A 26,374-nucleotide genomic window follows, 5' to 3' on the forward strand; every position below is an offset into this window, starting at 1 on the left:
AAAGGTTCGTTTACTAAAATTTAGAATTTTCTGACATGAAATGAATTAAATATGAATTTTTTAAAACGACAAAAGTTAAAGATAAAAAGTAATAAAATTTGGATGTAGAAATCAAATTTTGCAATAATTTTTTGCGGACGAACTTTTAGTAATGTTCTAAACATGTCTGCAAAAAATTAAGAGTTTAAGCATAAATTAAACAAATTTGAATTGAGTAGGGACTAATACTCAGTGCAGAAAAACAAAATTAGGGACTAAAAATGCTATTAAAATTAAGTAGGGACTAAACTTACAAGGTCGCTATTTTATAGGGACTAGAAACATAATTAACCCAATCTAAATTTACAACCCAAATAATTTGGTGGAAACCATTTCGCTACAAGAATGCAATATACTCCATCCGTTTCAAAATGAGTGTCGCTTTAGACTTTGGCACACAGATTAAGAAATGGAATGAAATAATCATTGGATATAACGTTTTTACTAAACTGTCCTTACTTTATTAGAAAAAGACAAACTTAAAGTTGCATTGAAAATTGTGTGAGAGAAAAGTTTGAGAGGGTAAAGTTGGAAGAAAAAAATTAAATTTGTATTGGAAATGTAAAGCGACATTCATTTTGAAACAATTTTTTTTGGCTAAAGTGACACTCATTTTGAAACGGAGGGAGTAGTTTTTTGACATCAAGAATGTAATATTATTAGTGTCACTGAACTAAGATAAAAATTTGTATTATATGTGCTATATTTGTTTGTGCCATTCAAAAAGTTTAACATTTCTTATAATTTCAAAGTAATAAACATCTATATCTATAATTTTAATCAAAAAAGTCTTGTTAATGAGTGTCTCTAAAACACTCGTTAAGTTTTCTAAAACAAGCAATTATTCCTTAAAAAAGTAAAAAATTTCAATTTTCAATGCATTGATTACACATTTTTTTATAAATATTTACTGCTTATAATCTTTAAAGAGTGTCTCATGGACAATCGTTAACATTATACATAAAAATGCTCATATTTTTTGTCACTCTAATGACAAAATTCCACCCATTAAACAAGATAATCGGTAAATTATCAATTCAAATCCCGCACCCCATAACACATCAAATGATATTATAGCTACCATTTGAGTTATGCTTCCAACAAAAATAGTTTGTAATTTAAATTCAATTTTTTTCTTTCTTAAATTCAAATTTTGATTTGTATTGTAATAAAAAACATTATTCATAATGTGCAATAAAAACCCATTATTCAAAACGTGCACTCATTAGTACAATAAAAATAAAAACGGATAAGAAAATGTTCAAAAAATTGTTCCACTCAAAAATCAAACTCAAATCCTATTGAACAATTCATCTTATGGTGGAGCCATTACCCCATAGTACAAAACATTTGACTATTTGTTACACAGTTCAAACCAATCGTGACATATCTATATCTATAATATGTATTTCTTACGTAAAAAGGGCTATATGCAAATTCTTGATCTTTGGGGTAGAAATTTTCAACTCAGTTCGATTCGATAAAAAAAGTTTTAGCTGAAAATTCAATTCGAGCTCGTTCTAAACCTTTATTTTTTAGGTTAAACTCAACTCGTTTTAAGCTCACAAATAATTTAGTTAAGATCATAGCTCAATCGCAGAATTTGTTGTAGATAGTTGTTCGAAAAAAGAAAAAAAAAGTTGTAGACATTAGCTTACAAATGACATAAAAGACATCTTTAAAGCTCAATATGTGATTCTCTTTAGTATTGTTGAATATAATGTATTGTCCGCTTTTGTTTAGGACATATCTTATTAAGGGATTTGGATCCTCTGATGCTCATTCTCTCACGTCGTTCATCCTGCCATAATATCAGCCTATTCATTAACTTTTTCTCCCTCTGCTATATTATTATTCTTGCTTTCATGTATCAATCAACTGTTGGATTGAAAAATGAGAGAGGGATGAACCAAAAGGGCGGGAGAGGATACAATCCCTAATTAAGAGACATATTTTTCCAAAAAATAATAATATTATAATTAGGCCCTGATGAGATTTGTACTACAATACTAAAGATGTGGCTCGTGTATGATGTAGGCGTGTGTGTACTACAAAATTTTGTAGGCATGTATGTATTGCTCAAAGAAAAAATATGTGCGGCTCAAAGAAAAAATATGTGTGGCTCGCGTATGATCAATGATGTATCCATGGAAATTTTTTTTCTGCCCGTCACAAAAAAAAATGATATATCTGCCCCTAGTTGAAAATTATTGTTGTAAATGTCCTTGTTCTTCATTTGAAATGGCGAGCATGACATTTTTTCAACCATCCTCTGCAAGCTTGCAGGCTTTCTCAGACTTTCTCTGTACAACTCTGTGTGTTCCTAATTTCAGTTGGCGAGCATGAATATTTTAAGTTTTCTTCTTGTTCTTCATTTGAAATGGCGAGCACATTATTTTTTTTTTAAAATTAAAAATATTTATATTCAAATGAAGAGCAAGAAGGAAACTTAAAATATTCATGCTCGCCAACTTAAATTAGAAACACAAAGAGTTGTACAGAGAAAGTCTGAGAAAGCCTGCAAGCTTGCAGTGGATAGTTGAAAAAATGTCATGCTCGCCATTTCAAATGAAGAACAAGGACATTTACAGCAATAATTTTCAACATATCATTTTTTTGTTGATAGGGGCAGAAAAAAAAAAATTCTGTATCCATGACCTAAAAGCCCTGATTTGGCGTTGTGGGGCTTGAAACTCTGCATCAAACAAATAGGCAACATACCCCTCTATTGCACCAAAAGAAAAACAAATTGACAGCAAAAACAGAGACAATTTTGTGACCAGAGCTATTACATAAACATAATTGCTATATACAAATTAACATAAACTTATGAACAATCCAACAAAGCAGTGTCTCCTAAATTTAATTTGTCTTTCACATGAAACACTAAGCAATGACTTAAATAAATATGAACAATTAACAACGACAATAATGATAAACTAAATAAGAGATCAATTTGCAGTCTATGCTAACTAGTGCAAATGTCCCCATAAGGCTGTGCCAACATATCTTCCTCACTAATATAAGCAGAAAGATTAACATACTTATCTTGTTCATTTATATCCCTCCACCTTGCCCTACAAATCACACAACTAGCTGATCTTCTTCCTCTACTTCTCTTCCATCTCACCAAACACTCCTCGTGAATAACATTCTTACATGTTCCACATGCCACCAACCTCTCTTCTTTCTCCATTTCTTCAAGACAAACAGGACACGTGGTACCATCTTCCATTTCTATATTCTCCTTCTTCGACCCTCCTTCAAAGAACATCTGATGAAACCTCTGTCGTAATGTAAACCCTGCAACTGCTTCTTGCAATGTTGGCATGTTTAACAAGCGTTGAAGATGACATGGTCGAAGGTTTTTTCTACGGACACATGCGTCGTTTTGTGAAACGCCTAATACTCGAATCATAACGAAGAGGATGTGTTTGCATGGTGTTGTTCGGTCGGGGCACGTGCATGTGGGTGTGGAGGATAAGGTTACTGTGTATACGTTACCGGTTGCGCCGAATATGAAGAAGGTGGAGCCGGAACGGTGGAGGAGACGGAGACGGTGACGGAGGGCTCTTACTATTCTGTCTGAAATTGGTTGGCTGTGTTTGAAACGATAGGGACGGTGACGGTTATTATTGTTGTTGTTATTGGAACTGGAGGCAACAGACTCCATTTCCAAAAAATGAGGAACAGTTTTGTGTGAAGAATATAGAGTTTTTTGGTTTAGAAGAATATGTTGTTGGTGGTGATGTTATGTTATTATGAATCGTGGTTGGGATTCTTTGTGTGGTTTTGGGGGACACGTGAAGGGATTACAAGAATGGGTACAAGGGGAAGGGAATTTTGTAAGGTAGAGAATTCCATTAACTTAACTTGCAAACTTTGGATCCCTTTAATTTGTGGAATAGTGGTGAACCATATAGCACGCTTATTATTATATAGCAAGAGGCGCAAAACTCATACGAACAATACACACATTCTCAAATTTCATTTTTTTACCTTTCACACACGTTTTGTCCAAATTTCAATCCTCTTATATTGGAGCTTGTGCTCCACTCTTCAATTTAATTTACAGAAGACTTACATTGGAACAAGAAGACTTACAATGTAACAGGAAACGCTGGCTTTTGCTTTTGGCCCTTGGGTAATAACTAAATGATCGAAGGGAAGTCAATCAATCCTTGTGAAAGGGACTACACCTCTTTGCGGAAATCTTTTCTTCTTTTTGGAGAGAAGGGGTCAGTCAGAGAATAAAAAGGAGAGAGGGGACGTTGCAGATGAAAGTTCAAACTGCTCTTTGGTATCCACTATCCCATTATCCAAGGAGGGAGGATACGTTGAATCTGAAGTGGGGCCCGAGGTGATAGAGAAAAGGTGGAGCAAATATAAATGAGTTGAGTCGAGTCTAGACTAAATAAAAATTGATTCTATTTGGTATTAGATGTTAGTTAGATGTATGCAAACTTTTTTTTCAAACTCGGATTTTTGGAAAATTCTACGGTGAAGTTATGAGAATGATTTTTTTGGTGAAATCATAAGAATGACATCAAAAATGTAATGAGTAACACCCCATTGTTTGTACAATGGCATCAAAAGTTCAGTCCTCATAGTATCATCAATTCTTCGGATTAACAAGACTACACTTAATTTAATTTTATCCTACCTTGTTATAAGCGTAACACCCCACAAAGTGTAACACTTAAGACTATCAGATAATATCATCAACTCTGTTTGCATGTTAAATATTCCAACGATAAAATAGTACATGTAAGTTCAAGATGTTGCAAGCATTACTAGATGAATTACTATCGATCATTAATCAGTAATAAAAATGAATCAAATATTAAAATCAAAATTAACTTTTTCAAAAAAATCAGTTTTCTGACTGCACCGTAGAAGCTCCCTGCATTTATTTGAAGTTCATGAAATTTTTTTTCCGGTTCATTAATTTAGACATTTTGTTCAATTCGTTGACTCGATTAAGATAATTTAAAAGTCTTTTTTTTTTAAATAATCAAAATTTAAGGCTTCCTTTTTTCCCCCACTTTCTAGGTTTTTGTTTTTTTTATTAAAAGGAATAAGAATCGTTTAATAAGGTGAATGAATTTAATTATCATCTCAAGTTCAACTTATTAGGTTCATAAACTATATTCAACAGATTAATTGTCGAGTCAAATTTGAAACTATATTCAGATTGATTCGATTCATTGTTACTCGTATCTGGCCATAAAAACCAAATATTTAGAAGACAAGGTGGGGCGTACACACAAAATTTTACCTTATCCATTTACATTTAAATCCGACTATTCTAAAATGAGTAATTAACTTTAGAATGTAAAGCAAAAGATATCAAATGTTAATAAAATAAAAGTTAGATACCATAGGTACATCATCATAAATTATGAGTCTGTTTCATTAACAACCCTCGATTTTTTTTTTCTCATTATATTGCCCCTTACATTTATACATTCATTAGTCATTACCTATTCTACCCTATGTCATTTAGGAGAGCGGCTATGAAGATTCATATCGGAAACACAACAGTTAAGGCTCTGTTTGGTAAAAATAGCGGATAGCTGATAAGCTACCTGATAGCTTTTAGCTGATAAGCTAGCTGATGACTGATAAGATAGTTGAAGTGTTTGGTAAAATAGCGGTTGAACTAGCTGATAAATGTAAAATTACATAAAAGGACATTATTAATTCATATAAAATTTATACTAAGATATTTGATAATTTAAATATTTTAAATTTAATAAATGTTTGTATTTTATTAAATTATTGTTAAAAAAACGAAGCTAAAAGCTTCCCAGCAGCAAAACGAAGGTAAAACAAAAAAAAACTTTACCAAAAAAATAAAAATACCCAGCAGCAAGCTATACATACATGGGTTTTAGATAAAGTGCTAAGGGTAAAAATGGAAGAAAAAATGAGAAGCTAAAAGCTATAAGCTCAAACGCTACTTGAAGTAGCTTCTGAAAAATAGCTTATAAGCTCCTGAAATAAGCTATAAGCTCGTTGTAAAAAAGTGTTACCAAACAGAGCTTTTTTTGTCAAACGAGCTTATAAGCTAAAAGCTAAAAGCTATAAGCTCATTTTAATGGCTTACCAAACATACCCTAAGTTTTTTGGTTTACTTGAATCAATCAGAAATATTTTTATATATTTTCAGTTTTCTTTAATTTATTTTGGTGATTTCATTGCCTACGTTTTTGTTTATTTTGATTTTTCGTCTTTATGCAGTGTGTTTTTTATTTTTTGTCTTAGTGTGACGTTTATTTGATTAAAGTTGAAAGATTAGTTTTCATCAAGTGCAAATTCAACAAATAAATCTTGCGTCGTTGCAAGCACTTTAATCAAGTCATATTTGTAGGCATATGCACTCTGCCGTTTTATATTATTAACATAGATGTTGTTTGTTCGCAAATTTATCCTTTTTAATTTTTAACGATTTTGGATTTGTATTGTATAGATATAGGAGAAAATTACACTTCCCTCCACTCAAAGATGTTTGAATTACACTCCCCCATCTTATGTTAAAATATACACTCCCCTCCCTTGCAAAGTAAAATGTATACTCCCCTCCCTTATAAGATACTTGAAATACAACTCTCTCCCTTAAAAATTAAATATGCTCTACACTTTAATCTATTTAACATAAATAAATATTTTTATGATATATTTTAATTTTGAACCACCATTTAAGATAAAATAATTCATTTTTTTATAATTTAAATGTCAATGATAATTAAATTTAAATATTTTGCTATTGATTTTATAATTTAGAGTATAAAATTAACTTTTAAATAACCCTATTTTATTGTCATTAGTAATTTTTTACATATTTTAATTTTATTTTGTGTTATTTCATATTTTATAATAGAGTTTAAAACTACATGTTAATGAAATTGTGAATGAAAAATAGCGAAAAATATGTATTCAATTTTTTATTATATTAAAATAGACCTGTAATACAATTTTTTTCGAAGTGAGTTAGATTGTTATTATTTTTGCTAGATTATTAGAAATAAAAAAAATATTAAGGGAGTAAAATGTAGATTTTAACGTAAGAGGGGTAGGGGAATGTAATTCAAGTTTCTCTTAGGGGTGATAGATGGAAAGTTTTGTAATATGTTTAGAATAAGAGGGGATGAGATTATATATTTTAACATAAGCGGGGAGGGCAATGTAATTCAAGCATCTTAGAAGAGAGGAGAGGAGGGAAGTGTAATTTACTATAGATATAATCTATCAATTTGATTTTTTTTTTTTCCGGTTTTACTAGATCAATTTGTATGAATATAGTTTATTGTGTAAAAAAAAAAAAAAATCTTCTTAAAAAATATAAATAGTAAAAAGTCAGTGAAAAATTCAGTTCAAAAAATATATAAAAATTACACAGCGAAAGCATGTAGAATGTCGAGTTTATGAATCCTCAATTTGTTTGTTTTGCGGGCATGCTTCAGTGACCAAACCGGATAAGAGCATAGCAGTTGAGTTCAAGTTCAAAATTAATTTCAACGCAAGGCAATGTTCTCCAACCTAAAATCCACCGAACAGGTATTCTTCAATAACAAACATGTTCCAAATCCAAATGGGTATTATTATTAGCCTTTCTGCTTAATTCTGAAAATCATAATTCAATTCAATGTTTAGGGAATCCAACCCAATTATTTTAATGAATAGTATTTGATTTGAGAATTTGCAGAAACAACAAGAAAAGCAAAAGGGAGAATGGTTATCAGGAAGTTTCAAGGCAGAGAATTTCATTCCAGGTCTTGTCATTGGTTTCATTTGTGGTTTGTTGATTGATTTATCTAAGCCAACTAGAAATCACTTATCCAACAAAATATTCTCATCCACCAAGCTTCAAAACCAACTCTCTGTCTCAACTAACGGTGCTGATCAAGAACTTAAAATGGTTTGTTCATTTCATCACTTTCTCATACTATGGCCGGCTTTAATTAAATGCAAAGATACTTACTTATTCATTGCCTGTTATTCTGTTGTAAACTATGAAGCCAACACAACACCTACACGGCTACACCCGTAACAATTTTATAAAATACAAGTAATTCAAGTTTCTGCCAATCTGTTATTGGCTCATTTAGAAGGAAAATTGTATAATCGTCTAATTTCATGTATTGAGTTCATATGGTTTAATTTTCAACAAACAGACCTTTGAATAAACATTTGTTGTTGATCCTATTAGAGCTAAAACTACTGAACAAAGCACAAGAATAGTTTTAAAATCTTCTTTTGATGTTTTTCTTTTTACCATTTTTTTTAAATAAGTTGAAAATAATACTTTTTGTATCTGTGCATGTTGTTCAATAGCTAGTTTAATTGAACTAATGTTCTATTTTACAAATGTTATGAGGAGGGGGGGTTAAATATGTGTAACATGCATTCCCTACGAACTTCTTTTATTGGATGTTGAGAAATTTCTGATTTCAAATGTAAAATGTTTGTATCAGGTTCTGGTTGTTAGGCAAGACCTAAAGATGAAATCTGGAAAGATTGCATCTCAATGTGCTCGTAAGATATGAATGAAACTATTGTTCAGTTTCTAGATCTGTTCTTTATCTCAATTGTCTATTACAAACTCTATTAGGACTTTCCATCTTTTTAGTATACTAGCCTGTGCCTTTACATGGATATATGTTTTTTGTATGGCAGATGCTGCCACCGGCATGTATGCTGAATTAACGCGAAGGTACTTACCAATCCACCTACCAACATCGGTTTCATGATAAAACAAGAACATATACTTTAACGTAACCGTTAAAAAGATTGTGTTATAGTGTGAGCTTTCAAAAAACATTTGTAAGCACTGTGTGATAACGGTTTTGCTTATGAGTCATGACCATTCATATAATCCCTTTTTTCTGTACAAAATTTGCTATAGTGAAGGAAAGAATTTCCTTTACATCTAAAGCAAAGGCAAATGAGAAGATTGAATGTTTAGTTTTGAAGTTTTATATCGCACATGAAATGATGATGATTCTTCAACACGATTCATTTTGCTATTCTTCACAGTCATGCTTATGTATCATTAAAAAATAATATCGAATTTCATTCAGGCAACATATTTTTTGGTTGTTATCCTTATTGGCTATAATAAGCTCCATTGCTGAATACTTTTGCAGTAACCGGTCTCTTTTAAGACATTGGGAACAGTGCGGCCAGCCCAAAATTGTTGTGACTTGCAAGAACCAACAGGAAATGTAAGCAGATGATTTTAGCTCAGCAGTATTGTAAATATACTTTTGGTTCAGAGACATGAATCCTGACCTGGATTTTGATCAGGAATAAGCTCAAGGAAGCAGCTGAGGGTATTGGGCTCCCTACTTTTGTTGTCTCCGATGCAGGACGAACACAGGTAATAATGCTTTGATATATGGCTAGGAATATAGAACAGTACTTCCTTAAAAACTCTTATCACATAGAATATAGCAATAAACTCTGTATGAAACTGCTAATCGCAACTTCTTAGGAATGCATGTTGAAGGGCCGAATTTCATCTCCTCACACTCTTTAGAGACTATTTTTGTCTTCTGTTAGGAACATGCCTTAACTAGGAAAGCTTACATCAAATAGGCCAAGCAATCAAGTGGGGTTAGCTAGCTGCTGTTATTTACGCACCGTTGGTTAATTTGCTGCAAATAGAGGGGCAGCGAAAGAAAGGGAAATTAGTTGGTTAGTTTTGGGTGGGCGAGACCAAGCTGTTGAACTCATGGGAGAAGACACCAATGTTCCATTGATCCAGATTTTTAACAGGATATTCAATAAAATCTACTTATTTTCTTTTTGATAATATATCTATTCTCTGACCCAGTATCTGTCATCTTCAGGTTTCAGCAGGATCAAAGACTGTTCTTGCTGTTGGACCTGGTTAGCTTTGTGTTGCTTTGTTCTTGACTTGCTTTATGTTGGTTTGTGTTGCTTTGTATAACCAATAGCATGTGCATGAACATCAAAATACTTATGTATGACAGGATTTGAATGTTGCTCTCTTGGATTTGTTTCAGGGCCAAAAGCAATTCTGGATTCGGTGACTGGAAGGTTGGCTCTGCTTTGACAGCAGCATTCAAGAAACAAGCCATAGCGTGATAAATCAGCCAGGCTTTATTAACCTATGGTCTGTCTTCGGGCACGCTATTCAGATTGTATTAATTTTAGTATCTGCTAACTAGGGGTCAATAGAGCACTCTATTTTTGGATCTGTTGTATGAAACATGTTGTTACTTATACAAGGCAGTGATTAGTCAATGCAAGTAAAGTATAAGTTCTTTTGAAAGTTTAAGTTTTGAGATAACTTGATAAAATGATGAGACAATATTGCACGATTAAGCGGGAAAATCCTCTTGACCGAGACAGCACAACAACTTTGAACAATAACTAATTTCATTGACATCATTATTACATTACATAATTCTATGTTTCTCTCTAATTAAGTTACAAGATATCTCATATTCTTGAAGCTGCGTGTCTGTCATGCCAGTGGTATCCTTGAAGAGAATCTTCAAATCAAGCTCTTTCTCCTTTATCTTTAACTCTTCCTCCTTCAACTTCTTCATCCTCAACTCAAACTTTTTCTTCATCTTCAACTGATTCTCTTTCAACTTGCTTAATTTCAACTTGAACTCAGTCTCCTTCATGATCAACTCTTTTGCCTTCACTTTGGTTTGTTCATCGATTTCTTGCGTTGAAGCTATCTCTTTAGAAGATGCTTCATTTGCTTTTGATTTTCTTTTTCTTTTACTTCTATGCGCAGTGGAATTGTTACCTTGTTGCATCAACCACATGTGAAGTAGTTCTTCTTCGTAGTCATCATTTATGATATCTGCAATGATTTCCCAATCGAGGTTTGAATCGCTGTCTGAACCACTAGAATCCATTTGAAGAATCTTCGGAGTGTTGAAGTTTAGAGAGAATTTGATGAGAAGATGAGACAATATAATATTGCACAATTGATGGGTATGGAAAGCTTCTTATATATTAAGATCATATAGAGTCAAAATAACGGCTAGTTTGACCCGTAACTAATTTGAATAACGACTAGTTTGACCAATAATTAGTTTGAATAACATCATTACATTACATTACATATATGATTCAATTATTTTCTCTAATTAAACTAGTACTATTACATAAATGATAGAAATAAATTTAATTTAGAAAATCAAATAAATCCTAAGATTTTTTTGAACAAAATGTATAAAATGTTTATGAAAAAAAAATGAAAAATATCATACCATACAATATAGGTTGGTAACGTGCTCATCACTCATGTATATTTTTAATCGTTTGAATAAAACTGAATTTGAATCTTTAAACAAGTAACGGTGATATTTCATTTATATTTTTGTAAGACCACTATTATCCATCCTTTCTGAGAAATCGAAGGTTAAGATAACAAAGAAAAATACGATGAAGAGTTTAATTTATATGCACTGACAAAAAACTTTATAATCACAGCCATTCATTTGCGTGACTTTAAAGATCGTTAAAGTATGAAATTATGAATTAAACCCTCATGAAAAGGACAAAAATAAAATAAAAATTAAAACCTCGGGAAAACCCTTTTGTATCTATTGTGTAGTAAGTATAAACCCTAGGTGTGCGATAATTTGGGGGGTGGCGCCGATTTGTTCTTCAATGGCTTCTCGTTACAGATCATTTTCGCAACCAGCATTCTCTCTAATCAAATCCACCATCACCAAACCCAAATCCTCCTTCTCACCCTTTCTCCTCAAAACTCGCACTTCCGTCACCGTCAGGTAACTCATCCTCTTCCACCTTTTTCTTCCATTTTAATGTAACGTTAATTCTTACTCTTCTCTTCTCCACCGTACAGGTCTGTCGCGGAGCTTGGTTGCGTGCAGTCACTCCTTCCCTTGCACTCGGCCGTTTCATCAGCGCGTCTTACTTCTTGCCTCGGAATCGATTCAACAAGTTCGAGATCTTTGTCTCAGGGTATGCTTTGCAGTGCCAACCCTGGTGTTTGATTCATTTATCTCCTTTTCTATCCGTAAGCATATTGCAACTTTCCACTCATTAATGCATAATTCATTAAAAAAATATTCATCATTCATTCTCATGTTTTTTTGCATTTTAATTTATTTTGGTAGTCTTAGCTATATTTGTGCGATTAGGTTAATCAAATCTAGATTAAAGTAATTATGTTTCTGTACTCATGGATGACATCCATTGTTTATTGGTGATTAAAAAAGGGATCACTTTCCCTGATAGTGTATTAAATCCTAACAAAATGACGCTTTGAGCTCATTGTCATCTTGTGCAGTTAAATTTATTAGTAACTTGTTAGAGTTCGATGCAGTATACATTTTTATAAGGTTACAGTTTAGGTCAGGGGTGGGTGTGGTAATCCATGATTTAGTCTGTTAGTCAAAAGAGAGTAAAGATGGAGTTCCCCTGCGTGTGTGAATTACTGGCATCAATGAAATTTGTATTGAGAAGACAGGACCCAAATGAGAAGGTCAGTTCAAAGGGGCAGTAAGTACATCAGTTGCCCGAACCCATAGTGTGGAGAGTTTATGTTATTAAAAATAGAGGTCATAATGGCAATATCCACATGGCTGAGAGTGAAAGGATAGAAACGGGATAGGCATCGTGTAACGGAAATTCTGTTATAAATATGCTGGTGGAAAGAGAAAAGCATCAAGGCGAATCATACAGTTTGTCAGGTGGAGAGAGCTGTGGACAATAGGATCTTCATCCTATTGCAGAAATAATACACTCTTTAATTTCTATTAATGCTCTGTTTTCTTCCATTTTTTGTTTATGTAACTTGGCTTTGCATGAGAAATTGAATGGTTTCTTCTGTGTCGTATAGGTCCTTCTAATTCTGTAATTTTGGGCGTAAAAAGTTCTAACAATATGATTGAAGAATAATCCTAAATCCTAATGAATTAGTGCTCTGTGTTTATTATTTTGAATGTCTTTCATTTTTTAAGGCCTTGCATAGGAAATAGGGAAGACTTGATTTCATAAAGAATTTTACCATTTTTTTTCCTGAACTACAAGAACTCTATTATAAAACTTTAAAGTTATATAAACGTAATTTGAAGTTCAATAAATCTAGAAGAACTTAAATATTAAATATAACGTATCTTGATTATATGTGATCTTCATAACAACAACAAAGAGATCTAATTGAGAGTATGTTTTTAGATAAATATTACTAGACCTGTAAGTAGATAAAGGTTATTTTTGTTATATTTTATATTTATATTTTTACCTAAATATGGAGAATTTAGAATACGGATGTCAAACAAGGGTTTGATGAAGCTTCAAAAGAATTGAAATAGATTGTGAAACGTAGAGTGGAAAAGCAGAGCAATGTTAAGGATTTTAAGGAAAGGAAACATACATATTTTCTCCTATTTATTATTTAGATAGCCTTAGTAGACGATTCCTAAAGCTTTTTTTTAGGGGCACAATCCCTAAAATTTTGAATAATTTGATTAGATATTACAAAATTTGAATTACGCTAATTTGATGAATGGTTAGTTTGACCAACGATTACTTTTACCAAAGACTAATTTCACAAACATCATTACAATACATAATTTCATACTTTAACTAATTAAGTTACATTTCATAAGAAATATTTTTTTTTATACAGAAGTCTGATATTTTTCTGATGAAAAAAATACTGAAATGATCTATGGCTTGTTCTGATTGGTGCACACATGCAGATGTGCTTGCTCATCCTTCGAGCTTAACCAAAAAGCAATAACCGAGGTTTCATATGAACATGATATGTACCTAGATGGTACCATTAAATTTGAAAATAGATGCAATAGACCACTTGTGGAGCGTAATAAACTACTGTTTTTTAGACATCTATGGATATCATTGCATTTAAAGTTTCCTATATATGTAAGAGTTGTAAATCATTATGTATGAGTAGTCTGTATTATAGGATAAAGATTTGTAAAAGTTGTATAAACTTTGATCAATGTTTGTTTTTTTTTATCATGGGCACTAAAGAATCACTCTAATCAGTTTACTTTGTGTATTATTATGGTGCTTATTTAGACTTGTTATACACGACATTTGATGCAGAAAAGAATTGATTCAATAACTGTTTTTTCAATCTATGTGGATAGGGGAAGTAGTGATCTACTTTTCATATTTTAAACCCTGAGTATATAATATTAGTGCACACATTACCTATCCATTCTTCGTATGTTCTTCTAGATGATGATTTCTATGTTTTGCTTTGTAATTCATTTGTTTCATCTAAGTGGTTAAGCAAATGATATGTGGTTCTTTTCAATTTCCTACTAAAAACCAAAAGACAGAACACTACATTTTATATATTCCCGCTCAATTCACTGCGACTTCATGCTTGGTGGTAAATGTTTTTGTTTTCTATACATTCAATCTTTTTACATGTTCATTTGAAATACCATGTTGTGACTATATATAATCATTGTCACGATTTCACTTTGTAGTCAGTCTTGTTGCGCCATGTATTATTGTCTATGTTAACCATGTCATGTGCCTTGCTTAATGTTTATCTTTTTAAAATTTCCTCAGAAATGGGTCTTGGCACACCGCGATAACAGATTTGAAAGGCTGGTGATTGATGGACTAGAGTCATTGCTTTGTCAGGATGCACTTCTGTTAATTATTTCGAATTTTCTTTGACAGACCATCATAATGGGTATATAATTGGAAGAATATTTCCATCTTCTAGCTACAGTGTAATCATTTCCCGATCATTTCATTGTTAATTGTTTCAAAATTCAAACATCATCAGCATGACTTGATGAATGAAATCAATTTTCACTGATTCAAGTTTCTGAAAAGCAGATTGGTTATTTCACAACCTCGCTACGATTTTCCCAGAATACAATCTAATACATGATTTGAGCTTGTGGAGTAATCGTAGATATGAGATTGTGAAAGAAACAAACATCTCTAAAAGAAATGAGGGAAAAAATAATGAGAAAATGTCCTGAGAATGTGACCACACAGTTTTCTAAAACCGTGCCCAGTTCAATGTTCATATGATTTCAAAGATTTTCTTCTTCTCGTGTCTACTGATTCAACTGGCCGGTTTGGTCCAGTTTTTAAAACATTTATTTGATGTTGATTTAAAGCGTTGTCATGTAAATTTTCGGTCGTTCTCCATTTATTTTTAAATCTCTCTCGCCAGCTTTACACTTTAGCCTTCTGGATTGTTTGCCTCTTTTTTTTTTTTTTTTTTTTTTTTTTTTTTTTTTTTCTCTTTCTTCTGAATGAAGTTAAAATTGATTAAATACTACTTCTCTGATTTTTTTAACCGTTGGTTTGGAAATGTAAAATGAAATTAAAGAAGTGGAATTTTGGAGTCTTCTTTATATTATATCCTCATTTTAATCCATTAATAAATTTATACTATTTTGAGACACAATCTCTTTTTTGAATTAAATTTGATTATGCACATTTTTTTTTTATTCCATGTCTATTTTCAATAACATATTGAAATACTCTCTCTCCTATAGACTCTTTTTTTTTTCACACTCTTTCTCTCTCATAACAAACATTTTTAAAAAAAATAATAATAATTGTATAACAAAATTAATATGTTCTTCAACTTTCATACAACTCCTTTAGTTAAACTTTAGGTTTTAAACATAGCTTCGACCAATACACCAATACTAGATTCAAATTGTGTGACGCTGTTATAGGTAACAATGTTGCAATTTTTTAAAATACTGCACAATTTTCTTTAAAAAGAACAACTTTGTAAAAAAAAAAAAAACTTATTGATCATGCGGTTATTGATGTTGAGGTCTCCATTGAGCAGTCGATGATGTATTTATTTATGTTGAGGTCTCCCCTTAGTAAAAGACCAGACATGTGGTTATTGATGATGGGGTCTCCGCTGGGCAAAAGGCCGAAGGTGTGGTTATCAATGTCCATTGAACAAAAGATCAAATATGAGAAAAAGGCTAGAGATTAGGGTGTTTGAACTAATTAGGGTTCCATAAGTTTCAATTTAGGGAATAAAAGATCAAGAAAGATTAAGTGAATAAGAGGTTTTATAGAGAGATTGAATACACAAGAAAACGATGAGAATCAAAATTATTAACAAAGGTAATGAATACAATATACATAGAGTGAACTTATATACTATGTTACTTGTTTGATAAGCAAGTAACATAACAAACATAACAAGTCACGTAACTAATTAACTAACTATTAATTTATTAAGCAAGTAACTACTTCTAATAATGAATTACATCTCAACACTCCACCTAATTCACGTTAACATGCGACTCCATTAATATAAGCTTCTTAAACTCATCAAATCTAACTTTCTTCAAAGGTTTTGTTAAAGGTTTTGTTAGTATGCCTGTCAATTGAATTTCATTGTTGCAATACTCAAGTTGCAACTTTTGCATATTCACTTGATCACGAAGGAAATGAAAATTTCCTCTCAATGTGCTTGCTTTTGCCATGGCTCAACGTGTGATAGGAAAAATCAATAACTACTTCCTTATCAACAAATAATTTCATATTTGCAGTTTTCTGTCTTCAACACTACGACCAACATTCTAATCCTTGCAGCTTGCTCTATTTTCAACTCTTTGAGCAACATTCTAATCATCAATGCTTGGCATGATGCAAATGGAAATGCCACATACTCTGCTTCACAAGATGATAAAGCAACAATCCCTTGCTTCTTTAAATACCGTGAGATCAAAGCTTCAACTATCATGAGCAAACATCCAGTTTTACTCTTTTTATCATTTTGATCTTCTCCAAAGTCAGGATATGAATAGCTAAATGCAATGCTACTGTGCCTTTCCTTTTATTCTTTGATTTGGCATTAGAATACCACGATCCATCATACCTTTCACATATCATACAACCCCCTTAACGGCTGTTAAATAAAATATATTTTGGTTGCTCCATAAACATGCTAACCAAACCAATCCAACACTCTGACAGAGATTATGCCTTGTGTTGAACAAGTATCTTAGTGATCCTATGAACTACTAGTATAAAGTTGCACGAACTAGCTCTCACTGGTCTGCCTACTAGATTTAAATGAACTTCTTCAACACATCTCCAAGATACTTCTTTCGATGCAGGAACACTCCTTTCGGTAAGTATAGTAGTATCATTTCACAAACTCTTCGTGATTAATCTATAAGAAACAAATAAAAGTATGCATCAAGATTAAAATAAAATTAGAGTACAACAACATAAATTAAAATCCAATCAACAATTTAAGAAAACAAAAACAATTTTGAAAGTAAATTGAAGCCCCTGATCCTAAAGTCCCTAAATCAAAGAAGATGTATCCTTTGTAAAGTAGAAAATGCAAAAAAAAATTCAAACTTTAGAGTTGTACACACCATCAAGATGGTATTTTTTTTTTTAATAAAAATTGGATGTAACTTGTGCTTATCAAGTGAAATAACACTGAAATTGTATATTAATGATACAATCTTTTCCCTTTCAAATTTACACATTCCTCTATCAGTAAAATTCGCTTGGTGCCAAAATTTACCACTTATGCTGCAATCTTTACCTTGTAAAATTTGCCCTAATTAGCAAGTAATAAGTTAAAAGATTTGAGAGCGTGTTATTAAATTTATGGTTTGCCGGATTTTTTTTTTTTTGCTAGATTAATTTGTTTAAACTATTTTTAACATTTGGGAATAATTTTATGTTGGAATGAAAATGAATAAGTAAATATAAAATTGTTATAGATAAACTTTACAGAAGGGTAAACTATGGATAATTGTTGACGATTTTGAGGTGTGTAACAATCTCGACATATTCACAATGAATTCCTAACCTTACAGACGGTTTAGTCGTGTGGTAAACCGTCGATACTTTCAAAATTATCCATTACCATGAGGTTGGTAATGAGAGAATTTATTGTAGTGAAATTGCATAATCAACGATTGCATCCAATTTAAGTGGGTTGTGATGATCTTGCCGGTTGTATAGTGAATGACTAATGAAAATAAAATTGCTAGCTAAGGGCGTACAAAAGGATGAGAGATTAAGGAGGATGGTAGTAAATTAATAGATAAAAAAGAAAAGATATTACAATAATAAAAAATATTGGTTAATGAGATTCGATTAAAACTTAAATGAATATTGTACAGAATGCCAAGGCCCGTTAAAGTACACTAAACATCCAAATCAATTCAAGTACGACATACAAATTGGCTCAACAAACGTTAGAGGAGCCGGTTATACTGTTTTGAGTGACATTGTCGTTTATATATTGATTGTTGAGTTGATTATTTCAAGACAACGAATGTTGTTCCCACTTAGCTACCTGTAATGTACTTAATACTAGTTCTGCGATATATGGAAGAATTCCTATTCGAAACCAATGAGCCAAAAGTTATTCATGACAAAAAGAAGGATATTATAGACTATTAGAATATGTTGAATTCAACAGCATGGTAACCGCAATACATGGACTTATGGATTATAAGAACCATAGTAAATATATTCTTTTGGAGTTGATGTAATGCATATACTATGTCACCAGATTCTGGATTTCTATTTGAAGATATGAAAATTATCGGCACACAGTTGTACATCGGCTCATACTCAAATCACTTGCGTGCCAAACTTTGTGTGTATGATCTACTCTACAAAACCTGAAGTGATCCCTTTTCCTCCTGGGCGCTACGGGGCTTTTTTCTTGCAAAAGATGAAACGTTGTATGATTTATACCTCATTTACATGTTAGAATCACAATTAAGAGAAAATATTGACACGCTGATAGGAGAATTCCTAGTTTTCTTTTTTATGGTACATTTAGTATCATAAAATTTAATGGAGATGTATATGATTCAATTTAAGATATGAATCACTATAATTGTTTTTCGATTAACTAATTAAAAATTATATGTTTGCTGGATGAAAGTAATGAGAGAGATGAGATTCAATCAATCAACATTAAACAAACTTCGTTTTGAGTTCTTTTATTGATGCATTTGTTAATATCCTAACATATGAATGAAAATAGAATATGATTTATGCAAAAAAGATTATATTTTTTATTTTGATCACATGATTATTTTTTGTAAATTGTTACTTTTATGATTATATAGTATTAAAGAGAAATCAATGTTTATTTTTTTTTCAAGTATTTTACATGCATGTAAATTCTAATATAAATATTTTGTTAACGTATCTTAGCCGTATCGTATCCTATTTTAAAAAATTTTGCGTATCCGCGTACTCGTATCGTATCGTACCCACACCCATACTACGTATCCGGGCTTCATAGGTAAAGACTAATAGTGAATGTGGGATAAAGACTAAGATACGATCAAAAAAAAAAAAGAAATTAATTCCATTTTATACAAAAAGTAAGCCATAAGATGAATTCCTAGAGATGTAGAAAGAAGTCTAGTAAGAAGTATAAGTAGACAACACAACCTCTACAAATCTTTCTCGTATTCGATATTAAATTCAATGATTTGTTTTTCTATCTTTTTAATTAATAGCATTTCAAATATATATATCTTTTTTAAAAAAAAAGAACTATTCTTCTATAAAACTAGTGCTAAATAATCAATTTGATGTTATTAATGTGTCAGTCCTAGTCTCCAAAGAAAGTAAAAAAATATTATTTTCTTGAAAACAGAGACACTAGAGCATTTTTCTATATAAAAAATTAATATTATTTTCAAATTGAAATAGATTTTGATTTAATTTAATTTCAATTTTTTAATTAATAGCATTTCAAATATATATATATATATATATATATATATATATCTTTTTAAAAAAAAGAACTATTCTTCTATAAAACTAGTGCTAAATAATCAATTTGATGTTATTAATGTGTCAGTCCTAGTCTCCAAAGAAAGTAAAAAAAAATTATTTTCTTGAAAACAGAGACACTAAAGCATTTTTCTATATAAAAAATTAATATTATTTTCAAATTGAAATAGATTTTGATTTAATTTAATTTCAATAGTAGAACAACATATACAAACAAGCTTTTTTGAGCAATGTTTTGCCTTCACTTTAAAGGCCAAAGCTTACATTCGATATTAAAATCACAATAGAAATAGCATTGTTGTGAACTTGAAATGCTAGTTCGATTGCATTTTCGCCAATTGCTTAAAACTACTATCAAATGCATTAATCATCTATTGCATTGTCTAGAACTATCATCAAATGCATTTTTCTTGTGAGTAGAACCTTGATGCAGTTGGAGTGCTTAGTTAACATGAAAGTTGGATTTGCTGTGGGCCTAAATTCAGGTACCTACCTGCATGCCCTACCCACTTGCATTTGCATAGCATTTTTCAGTCCCGTAAAGAGGAGCACTTAAACTTTTCATGAACATGGAAAACACTTGAATGCCATATGGACATTAGTTCATTCAATTGTCATATTATAAGGCAATGGAAAATGATATATGAATACCAAACGAGACAACTTACACTGAATTTGTATACTGTAGGTCCTTCATTTTGGCTTTTTAATAATTTTTTACTTGCTTTGATTCCCTACCAACATCCACACTGTGGTGTATATCTTGGTTGTTGAATATTCTTATCGTAAAATGGTTGTTCAAATATCATACTATTAACCTAATATTGGTTTTTTTTTTACTAACATAATATCGGTTAGTGCTTGGTATATCGTAGAGTTGTAACCAAGTTAAATTCTTATTCATAAAAAAGAAAATATATATATATCATTTGTCATAGACGTGGAGTATTATAATCTATGTAGACAGTGCTGTTTACTTATATCAAAATTAGCTGACTTTATTAGTTAATTTTTCACAGAAATGCGTTGTAAAGAATCTTTATCTGAGTAAGCTATTATCTTATTATACGTAGAAATCCCAATTTTCATATGTACTCTCTCTTATCCCAATGGCAAGTTGCATTTCGTCTATGTTTAATTTGAAAATACTTCACGATCCAAGAGAAATCATGTGAATATTTCACAAGGGAAAAAGACAAAAAAATAAGCACCCTCAATTTCAAGCCCGGGAGTGAAGGAATACAAAAGAATTTTGGTGATTTTGCCCTTAAAACTAATAACTATAGGGCGGTGGTCTAATAACTATAGTATACTAATAACTAATAACTATAAATATCTGATTTCATCGAATTAAAATATGTCTAGAGAGAGAGAGAGAGCGTGGTCTAGAGAGAGAGCGTGGTGGTTTCCCTCGTCTTCGTCGAGGTCACCCGCGACGGTACTCACCTTCACCGGAAGTAAGGTACTACAGGGGGGGAAGGGGGCCAAGCAGGGTGCCACAAACGGGGGGGATTAGGGGAGAATGGTCCGACGCGAGATCGAGAAAGAGGAAAGCGCAGGAACAGGTCGACGGACATCGGGACAGACTTAGGGAGGATCAGCGACATCGACAGTCAAGGGTTCGGCGACAACGGCAGTCTAGGGTTAGGGCTCGGTATGATGATGCTGATTGGTATGATTCAGAGGAAGACAGTGATTTTGGCTACCAAGATTTGTCAAATGATGGGAGAGTTACAGTCAAGTATATGCGGCCTTCTAGGGCTACGGCACGAGATGTTTTGAGCTATGAGGACGTTCATGTGCTGGAACGTCGTAATTTAAATTCAAAGAAGCACGGCAATGCTCTGATTGACGTGAATGAAGCAGTACCTGATCAGATGTACAAGCAGCAGCAGCGTACAGATGTGTGTAATCAGGTTCAGACAGACAAAAGTCAGGTGCATCAGCAGCGTACAGGTGGGAATAAACAGGCTCAGACAGATATAAGTCAGGTGCATCAGAATGTTGTTTCATTTTACTTTACTAATATACCGCATGATATATCATATGTTGCGTTGAGACAAGGGTTTGAGGTGTGTGGAATCCTAGAGGATGTTTATTTGGCACGTAAACGTAATGTTAATGGTGGGGCGTTTGGTTTCGTGCGGTACGGTAAGGTGAAGGATGTAGAGAAGCTTTTGAAGGCTTTGAACAACGTGTGGTTTGGAGATTGGAAAGTGGTGGCTAAGGTGGCGAGTTTTGATAGAGCTAATAACAATAGGAAGGAAGGCAGGGAGTGGAGAGAGGGAGAAAAAAGAAACGAGGGAGGTGAAAAACTTGAGGGAGAAAAAAGTCAGGTTGTGAAAGGAAAGGGTGTCGAGGGAGTGGAACCAGGAGCATGGGGAAGGAAGGGGAATGAGGGAGTTTCGGGTAGGAAAGGAGGGGAGGGTCCTGCTGGAGGAGGTGAGGAGGTAGGGGCTGAGAAGAGGGGGAATGGGAAAGAACTTGTAAACGCAAAGGTGGATGTGGTGGATGATACGAAGGTGCACATTCCAAAGTACACTTCTACGGCACAAGATGTATTATGGGCCAGTAGGGGAATGGTCGCTACGGTGTCGAACGGTGAAGCCATTCCGGTTGTGCAACGACGTATTTTTGATGCGGGGTTTGAAAGCTTAGACATAATTCCCTTTGGAGCGGACAAGGTTTTGTTGAGAACGGATGATGATAGTGATGTTAATATTATCTTGTCAGTTGCATCAGAATTCTTTGCAAAGTTCTTTACCAATATTGTTAAATGGAAAATAGACGTTGTGGGTCGAGAAAGAGGAGCTTGGGTGAGGATTTACGGGGTCCCATTACACGCATGGAATTTGGATTTCTTCAAATTATGTGTTTATGATTGTGGTCGGTTGTTGAAGGTGGATGAATCCACGTCGGAAAAAATTCGTTTCGATTATGCACGTGTTCTTTTATCGACATCTTCAATGGAGTTAATTATGGCTGAGGCAAAGGTGATGGTAGATGGGGAAATACTTGACTTTAAGATTGTGGAGGAAGGAGGGTTTTCGTTGGGGGAAGATGCGTGTTTGTCGGATGATGGAGTGGTGCAAGAAGATGATGAAGTGGGGGATGAGAGAAATGTTGGAGATTTAAATGTTAATGGGGATGTTGATAATTTGATACAACATTTATCGGAGGAGTGGCAGAAAGAACATAATGATGCTCAGATTCATCACTACAAAAAAACTGGAGAATTCTGGCAGTTTTATTACGGCGGTCATGTTTAACCGCCACTATATACGTTTATTGTGGCAGTTTTAAGAGCCGCCACTATTGACTGTGTATTGCGGCAGTTTTAACTGCCATTATTGACATATTTTGTTTAACAAATTTAGTTTGCCAATTACGGCAGTTTTAGCCGCCGGTATTCACAATTTCGTTTTTCAGTATTTCGCGCACTTACAGATTTAAGTTCTCCCCTTTATTTTGTACCCCCAAAAAATATCTCTTTATCGTTTTTTCCATTAATTATTTTATTTTTACTACCTCTCATTCTCTGCCTTTCCTCCAACCCTAACCTTCTTTCTTGAAGATCTGAGGAGAGAAGAACACCACTCTGCTCCGTTCGCTGTACGCACATCACCGCCGCAAAACACCATCCTCGTTCTACCACAGCCACGTTCCTCGCAATCCTTCACTCACACAAACTTCCACCGAACCAAACTCTGAATCAGCTTTCAACTTCTCCACCATCTCCTTCGGCAAAGAACCAATTTCACTATAAGGTATGAACCTCTTGTCTCGTTTTCCCTTTTCCCTCTCCCAATTTTAAGCTTTTCTCTTTACCCTATCCCAAATTCAAGGTTTTCCCTTCCAATTCTGATTTTTCCTCTTTTCTTCTATTCCAATTTAGTACCCTAAACTTTTCCCTCTCCCAATTCTAATTTCCGCTCAACTTTCCCGATCCTATTTTATCACAGATCTGCTATGCAAGAAGGTTGCTCACAGCCTCACACCCTTTGTCGACAACATCAAGTAAGTTCACAGTCTGACAATCTTTCTATATCATCCAATATTTTTTGTTTATCACTTCTAAATCTTATTTCACTTTGTTTGATGTGAGTTAGGGTTTGGTATTGGTGTTTCTCATTTTCTCTGTTTCGTGCATTTGGAAGTAAATTTGATGCTGATTTTGTTTCAAAAATTTCTTGTTAACATGTGTATGTATGTGTGTTGTAATACTGTTAGTTTTTTTAATATGTATTTGTATACATTTTGATTTTACAATAAACTGTTTTGGTATTAAACAATGGTTACTCAATAATGACTACAGTTGTTAGTTGTTAGTTGTTTTGATTCACCTTGTATTTTTATTTGCAATATTGAAGAAGGGACTTGAAGCACTCTGGGACTAAATTATGTGGCACTAAATGGTCCTTAATTGCATTCTGTAAGTTTATTTAGGCTGTAATTGTTTAGATAGCTAGATAAAAGAGGGTTTGGTTAATTGGAGCTCACAGTACTTTTTTTGGCTTAGTTTACTCATTATGTGTTTGTGTAAATTTGCAAAAGCCTCTACGACTATTCTCTCTTTTGGATCAAGACAATTGATGTAACACTACTCGTTTCATTGTTTATCATTATGCAGGGGAGGTTAGTAGCTTCTCGATATTTATGAAGCTTTGTAATTTAGTTGCTTTAACACTGAATCTTCTTGATGTCGCCGTATTGATTCTTGAACAAGACATGTACTATTATTCCTAGATTTAAGTTTATGCTTTTGGAGGCTAATGGATTCAATCGTGTGTTTTGTTTTTCAGTTGGAAGTGATGCAACTACAAGGAGACGAATTGTTGGTGTGCACGAAACTTGAAATTCAAGCAGACATTATTTAAGCCAAACATAAAGGTCTTCTTGTTTCTTTGGATTTGGCCAGTTTTGAGGTATTTTGTGCAACTTGAAATTCCCCTAAGCAAACCCTTTATAATCTCCTAAACTAAGAGTCAAGACACCTTGAGTATTTGATTATGCTACTTTTGAGTATAGTGAATGGACTGATGTGTTGATGGTTAGGTTCCATTAATTGGTGATATTCCTCCTTTGTGTGATTTGATTCATAGAAATATAGGATTAACTTAACTAAATATTCTATTTGTAATTGTGAGTTTTTTCTAAAATATTAAGTTACAAAACACCAGCTGTGGTTTTTTAAACTAATTTAGTAGTCTATCACATTGTTCAATTCACACTTTACTTGGCCTATAATATTCATGATCCTATTGTAGTGTATGACTATTAATTAAAAGGTTTCTTGTGGTGCTAAATGTTTGAGGTTGCTACTGCAATGTAAAATACATGTTTGTTATTTATTTGCAGAGATCAAGTGATGAACAATTTAAAAGCAACTCAAAGTTGGTAGATGGTCAAGGTTATGAGGAGGAGGAAGACTAGTGAAACCCTTTGTGTGAAGTTGACACAACAGTGGATGAATTATCCATCTTTATTTACAACCTTATTTGGCTTAATTTTGCTCAGAAAGTTAATGTTATTGTTAGTGTTATGAAATCAACGTTAAATTGTTTGGCAATTAAGAGTTACTTAAAATTCTTTATTGGTATAGGATTTTTTACTTTTGTAGAGCTGTACTAGTTTTTTTTTTTATTGTGCAAGTTGTGGCATTTATAAATGCCATAATTCACTACATTTTTTTTTTATCTCAATGGTGGAAATAGTGGCGGTTATGCCTGCCACCATTCACTATTTTTTTTGTCAAATTGGTGGATATAGTGGCGGTTCAAAACGCCATTATTTGAAAAACAAAAACCGCCATTTTAAACTTGGAATATAACGGCAGTTTTCATGGCGGTTAACTTGGAACCGCCAGTTTACACTTTGTGGCAGGAAAAATTACGGCAGTTTTCGAAACCGCCACTTTGGTTGATTGCGGCGGTTAAAACCGCCAGAACATCCAATTTTTGACCGCCGCAATTCTCTTGATTTTTTGTAGTGCATGGGGATACTTCAGCACATGTTGCTCCTTCGGATGTGGATGGTTCAGCAGCGGGTTTACACAGTTCAGAAGCAGCAGTACCTGCGGGTGTGGTGAATGCAGAAGCGGGTTTAGATGCTGGTCCGAGGGCTTCAGTTGAGGCACAGGCACAGAAACAAAATAATCATCAAACAGTTTCGGTTCAGCAAGCTTTTAAAACCGTCACAGCAGATGGGGAGGCCGAGGGGGCTCATTCAAAGCGCCATTCTCTTTGTGGTGTTAAGAGAAACTTGCAGCGCACTTCATCCTGTCCCCCTGGTAGAGTGCATTCCGTATCGGCGGGACCGTGGAGTTTGGAGTGGGCACAGAGACATTCAGATGTCGTGATTGGTAAAGAAATGCAACCAGCTCCTTCAAGGAATAAAAAACAAACTTCAGGTGGTTCAAAAGTTCTTAGAAGGAAAGGAAGTGGATACCTCCGTCATTGTGCATCAAATTTGAAGCGTATTGCGCGGCTATCTGCGGATGATCGAAAGGAAGTTTTGCGTGCTTTGCGTAAGACACATAGGAGACATA

At 33.2% G+C, this 26,374-nt stretch overlaps 3 protein-coding genes and 1 long non-coding RNA gene across 9 annotated transcripts; 3 read left to right on the forward strand and 1 right to left on the reverse strand.

Annotated features, from left to right (window-relative positions):
* Positions 1–2,827: 2,827 nt before the first annotated feature.
* On the reverse strand, positions 2,828–4,228 carry LOC146942743 (SWIM zinc finger family protein / mitogen-activated protein kinase kinase kinase (MAPKKK)-like protein). The gene has a single exon (XM_085756800.1). It carries the CDS (start codon positions 3,710–3,712, stop codon positions 3,008–3,010), a length of 705 nt encoding a protein of 234 aa, XP_085612926.1. The 5' UTR covers positions 3,713–4,228; the 3' UTR covers positions 2,828–3,007.
* Positions 4,229–7,457: 3,229 nt separating this feature from the next.
* Positions 7,458–10,339, forward strand: LOC146942744 (Peptidyl-tRNA hydrolase II (PTH2) family protein). 3 transcript variants are annotated; one of them, XR_015032856.1, is made up of 8 exons: positions 7,458–7,599; positions 7,748–7,960; positions 8,517–8,577; positions 8,719–8,755; positions 9,189–9,266; positions 9,349–9,421; positions 9,604–9,933; positions 10,071–10,339. XR_015032856.1 is itself a non-coding variant. In XM_085756812.1 (8 exons), the coding sequence occupies exons 1-7, from the start codon at positions 7,570–7,572 to the stop codon at positions 9,936–9,938; spliced, it is 537 nt and encodes a 178-aa protein (XP_085612938.1). In that variant the 5' UTR covers positions 7,458–7,569; the 3' UTR covers positions 9,939–9,974; positions 10,071–10,339. The 3 variants fall into 3 exon arrangements, 2 of the variants coding, with proteins under 2 accessions (XP_085612938.1, XP_085612937.1); XM_085756812.1 differs by having other exon boundaries at positions 9,894–9,974; XM_085756811.1 differs by having other exon boundaries at positions 9,894–9,933.
* Positions 10,340–11,598: 1,259 nt separating this feature from the next.
* Positions 11,599–14,882, forward strand: LOC146942745 (protein NONRESPONDING TO OXYLIPINS 2, mitochondrial). Of its 4 annotated transcripts, none has more exons than XM_085756814.1 (3): positions 11,599–11,822; positions 11,900–12,073; positions 14,611–14,882. In XM_085756814.1, exons 1-2 carry the CDS (start codon positions 11,701–11,703, stop codon positions 12,048–12,050), a joined length of 273 nt encoding a protein of 90 aa, XP_085612940.1. In that variant the 5' UTR covers positions 11,599–11,700; the 3' UTR covers positions 12,051–12,073; positions 14,611–14,882. The 4 variants fall into 4 exon arrangements, with proteins under 4 accessions (XP_085612940.1, XP_085612942.1, XP_085612941.1 ...); XM_085756816.1 differs by having other exon boundaries at positions 11,900–12,018; XM_085756815.1 differs by lacking the exon at positions 14,611–14,882 and adding an exon at positions 13,764–14,101.
* Positions 14,883–23,157: 8,275 nt separating this feature from the next.
* Positions 23,158–25,678, forward strand: LOC146942746 (uncharacterized). The gene is made up of 5 exons (XR_015033566.1): positions 23,158–23,594; positions 23,790–23,844; positions 24,198–24,462; positions 24,630–24,752; positions 25,186–25,678. It is a non-coding gene; the product is annotated as an uncharacterized LOC146942746 (long non-coding RNA).
* Positions 25,679–26,374: the final 696 nt, after the last annotated feature.

The sequence above is a fragment of the Medicago sativa genome, chromosome 3 (assembly GCF_051527215.1).
Source record: "Medicago sativa cultivar Bolivia chromosome 3, Bolivia_mono, whole genome shotgun sequence".
NCBI classification, from domain to species: domain Eukaryota; kingdom Viridiplantae; phylum Streptophyta; class Magnoliopsida; order Fabales; family Fabaceae; genus Medicago; species Medicago sativa.